At 43.1% G+C, this 4,280-nt stretch overlaps 1 protein-coding gene across 1 annotated transcript in view; it reads left to right on the top strand.

Annotated features, from left to right (window-relative positions):
• The window catches only part of DOCK2 (dedicator of cytokinesis 2), a gene marked incomplete at its 5' end in the record, with an annotated part of 156,106 nt that extends 152,414 nt beyond the window's left edge, over positions 1 to 3,692 (top strand). The window contains 2 exons of the mRNA XM_008586010.1: positions 2,844 to 2,939; positions 3,675 to 3,692. Of these exons, the coding sequence (XP_008584232.1) occupies positions 2,844 to 2,939; positions 3,675 to 3,692 (114 nt within the window). The remainder of the gene's footprint in view (positions 1 to 2,843; positions 2,940 to 3,674) is intronic.
• Positions 3,693 to 4,280: the final 588 nt, after the last annotated feature.

Genomic DNA, 4,280 nt, shown 5'->3' with positions numbered 1-4,280 from the left:
AGGGGGGGGGGGGGGGGGGGGAAGGCAGGGTTTGCAAAAACTAGAGAGGAGTTAAAGACATATTAGCACCAAAGGAAGATTTTTCTACTTGGTATCATCAGAAGGATTGAAAGAAAAAGGAAAAACGGCACACCCTTCACATGGTTTGATTCAGCGCTATGAAATAATCTGCCTATTATTACTTAAAATCTTCTCACGTATAGTATGCTCTGTTATGCTGGAAATACTGCAGGAGATCAGTGGTTTTGAGTTGCATTCTACAAAGTCCTAGGGCTGGTATGGAGCCTAGGATAAGCCAAGAAGATAGGGCTTGGCTCGCTCGACCCACCGCCCTGCCTCCATCCTCATTCTCTTTCGGCTCTCCTTCTACTGTGTAATGTTGTGGGCTTATGCATAAGACTTCATTTAAAGTCCCTTCCAGATACCATAGCCTATAATTATTAAAAGAAAAAAAAATCACTACAATTTGCAGTGTGTTTAGGTTGGATGGATTAATTTCTTTGCCAGAGCTATAATAGGAAGACTGATTTTGTCATTTCAATTACAAGCCACCGTTTAGTGCGAGCCCGGAAGACACTTTCCTAGAGTTTCCCTCCACTTGCCTGGCACTGGAGCAATTAACAGTGGGTGATTTGTGGCTGCACTTTTATTGCTTAGCACAGGTTTATCATCTTGAAAGTTTTCCATTTGCATATATACTATACATTCTTTGGATGACATTTCGATATCACCCAGAGCTTAGATTAAGCCTTGCCTTGTACTGCACTTTCTACTACGTGCTGGGAATCTGCAAGTCCAGCCAGAATGCTGATGTAGACTAAGGGGAATAGGGTGGCAGCCACCACTTACTGCAGGCTTACTGTAGGCCAACCCTTACTACTGAGGGCTTTACCTGTGTTACCTTATTTATTCCTCACACCAATATCCCTGGGGTTTCTATTGTTTGCTCTATTTTATAAATAAGTAAACTGAAACTCAGAGTGGAAAAGTAATTTGCCCAAAGTCACCCAGCTCAAAGTAGCAGAGTTGGGATTCAAACTCAAGTCCGTCTTATATCAAAACACTCTTCTACACAGTCTCCCGTATTGGGAGCTTTCAGAGTAAAATGAATTAAATTGGACAGTTTTCCACTTTTAAATACCAAACTTCCTGAGCATCTAATTGCTGCTCTTTGGACTAAGAAGAAATTACTATTTAAAAGAAGTAAGGGGCAGGAGGTCAAGAGCAAAGGGGGGTTTAATATCTCTATTGAAAGGGAAGAAATGTAATCCTGGGGGAAAAAGTAGCATCAAATGGAGACTGTTATATAAATTTGATGAAATTGCAAAGAAATACAGAAAAGATAAGGGAGTAATGAATACGTAGCCCTAAAGATTTTTTAAAAGGGAAAGAAAAGATCAGAAGGCACTAAAGGAGTTTGAAGTTGGCCCAGTTGAAGGCAAGGTCTATCCATCTTGACAGATGGAGGGAGGCTGATGAAGCCCTGAAATAGCAACCAGAGATCTGTCATTGTGTTCCAGTCTGCCTGGATGAGTTTGGGCAAGAAGCAGACTCTGGAGCCAGACTGCTGGATTTGAATCCTTTTCCTTGACTTCCTAGCTGTGTGACCCTGGACAAGTTCCTTAACCTCTCTGGGCTTCAGTTTCCTCATCTGAACTACAGAGATTATAATAACGTTCATGTTGATGTGAGACAAGGTAAAGTGCTTAGCAGGGTGCCAGGCATTTAGTAAGCACTCAAAAATGTTACCTGCTGTTGTGGTTATAACCATGCACATCACATTCACCTAATATAAGACATAGGCGATTATAAATCAGCAAAAAGTCTTGTAGAAGAAAAGGAGAAGAAAGTCAGGAGAGAGGTTCACCTTCAGCCAATAATTACAGAGATATCCCAAGGTCGCTTGGCCATGACCGCCCTCACAGGTATGTGTGGATAAAACTCTGTGCCCAGAGACTATGCTGGTCAAATGATCTGAGGATATAGGTGAATATGCATAGAACCCTTGCCTAGCACAGCAAAAGCTCAAAAGCATCAGCAAGTCCTACAGAAAGTTCAGGGACCTGAATTTAAAGTGGGCAGAACCCTATAAATGTTACAACCTGACACCATGGATTTCCACTCAAGGTTGATAATGCAGTTTCTACTGCATAAGCACCCCTGTGGTTACAGTTTGCATTACAAAACCGCAGTTCCTGTGCTCCAGAAACACTGCCTCCTGTTTGTCCCTCCAGCCTAGGGGTGGTAGTGGCTTCCTGCTGTTGCTGATCTCTAGGTTACCTTGCTTGATGCCCTGGCCTCTCCATCACCCACGTAACCAGTTCCCTGCCTTAAATCCCCTCCTTATTCCAAGTTAGATCCTGACTGTTAGGCAGATGGAGAAACCAAGGGTTAGTGAAGTTATATAACTTAACCAGTGTAGTACAACTGATTCTTGTCAGAGCCAGTGTTCTAAATGAAAAGTTCCTGATTCCAAAGCCTAACTAAGCTCATAATCACTAACTTATATTTGAGATGACTAGTAGAATGCCTAATGCCACCTGGTGACGGTGATGAAAATATGACAATAGTACTGATGGTGATGACGATGATGGCACTGTTGGTGGTGGAGGTGGTGGTGGTGATGGTGTCGGAGATTACCATGTCTGACCACTATTGTCTGTGTCTTTGGGAAGATTGTGCTGATACAGGGTCCTGGTTGTCAAGGCACTGTTGGTGGTGGAGGTGGTGGTGGTGATGGTGTCGGAGATTACCATGTCTGACCACTGTTGTCTGTGTCTTTGGGAAGATTGTGCTGATACAGGGTCCTGGTTGTCACACAGATATCTCTGACTGTGTTACAGGCCTTCACCTACCACCACATCCAAGAGATCATGGTCCAGCTGCTTCGCACGGTGAACCGGACGGTCATCACCATGGGCCGGGATCACCTTCTGATTGTAAGTAGAGCCCTTCCTCTTGTCAAATGTCTCAAAATCTTCAGTGTCTGGAAATAGGTTTTCTGGAGGATCTGATCTTGCTGAACACCCAGCGCCGATTGTTGCTTTGTTTTGGAATACAAGGATCATATTTTTCCTGTCTGAGTTGGGAGAACAAGAGGGTTAACTCAAGTTGCTGAAATAAAACAAGCCTTAAGACACATCTGGTAAATTGAGTGTACAGCAGGGCTGGAATATCACTGGTAACGACAGAGATTATGTAAGTGGACAAGGCAAAATGTTCCAGATGCATTGCCTGTCCACGGGGAACCTTTGCTTCTGGCCTAGAGTCAAGCAGTACCCAGTCTCAGGGTCCTGTGAGTTTCGTTTTCTAAGTGGCTTCATTGAGTGTTAACTCTACCCATAGATGCCAGTTAATTCAAGGCCACTGCTAAGTTTGGGGTTATTCTTCTGCACAAACACTATATTCTCAAGATCAGGAGACTCCTGCCCCACAGTCTAATTATTTTCCCTCTCCAGACACAGAACTCATCTCTGACCTTTTAACCTCTACCCATCTAGCTTTAAAGCACCAAATACTCAAAGCTTACGGGGGCCAGTCACCAACAGAAATGAGTATGTCCAACCATGTCACTCCGCTTCTCAAACCTGCCAGCTATTTCTCATCTAACTCAGAGTAAAATGCAAACTATTTCCAAGCCTAAAATGCCCTCTCCTCCTTGCTCGTTCGTGTAGGTGCGCCTGCACAGGTGAAACATGATTACCTTTGCTGTTCCTTCTATCTCATTCTCATTTTAATCACACCTTAACTCAGGTTATCACTTAATCAGAGAGGCTCCCCTCCCTGACCACCCTGCCTACAATACCATCCTCTTTCAATCTCTACACCCTATTCCTTTATTTCTCTTAATACTTACAACCTGAAATATGTGTCACTTTATTTTATGGTCCAGCTCTCCTCGTGAGAATATGAGCTCCAAGAAAGTAAACACTTGGTCTGTTTTGTTCATTGCTGTGTCTCCTGGTCCTACAATAGCACCTGGCATGTAGTAGGTACTTAGTAAATACTCTTCGAATGAGTGAGTGAATAAATGAATAGATGCTGTGTACCAAGCAGGAACTCCAGGGTACTTAGTAAATACTCTTCGAATGAGTGAGTGAATAAATGAATAGATGCTGTGTACCAAGAAGAAGAACTCCAATGTTTAAAGAGGACGGGTGCTGCTCAACTCTGACTGATTGATGCTGTGCAGGATTGGGCCATATAGTTGCTGGAATTCCCAATTTGTCCAGAGAAGCTAAAAATTTCTATACTTTGTGTGAAATTTCTTGATATTTAAG

This window comes from Galeopterus variegatus, unplaced genomic scaffold (assembly GCF_000696425.1).
Source record: "Galeopterus variegatus unplaced genomic scaffold, G_variegatus-3.0.2 Scaffold3800, whole genome shotgun sequence".
Lineage (NCBI taxonomy): Eukaryota > Metazoa > Chordata > Mammalia > Dermoptera > Cynocephalidae > Galeopterus > Galeopterus variegatus.
The sequence above is the reverse complement of the archived record's forward strand: the minus strand, read 5'-3'. Positions and strand labels throughout refer to the sequence as shown.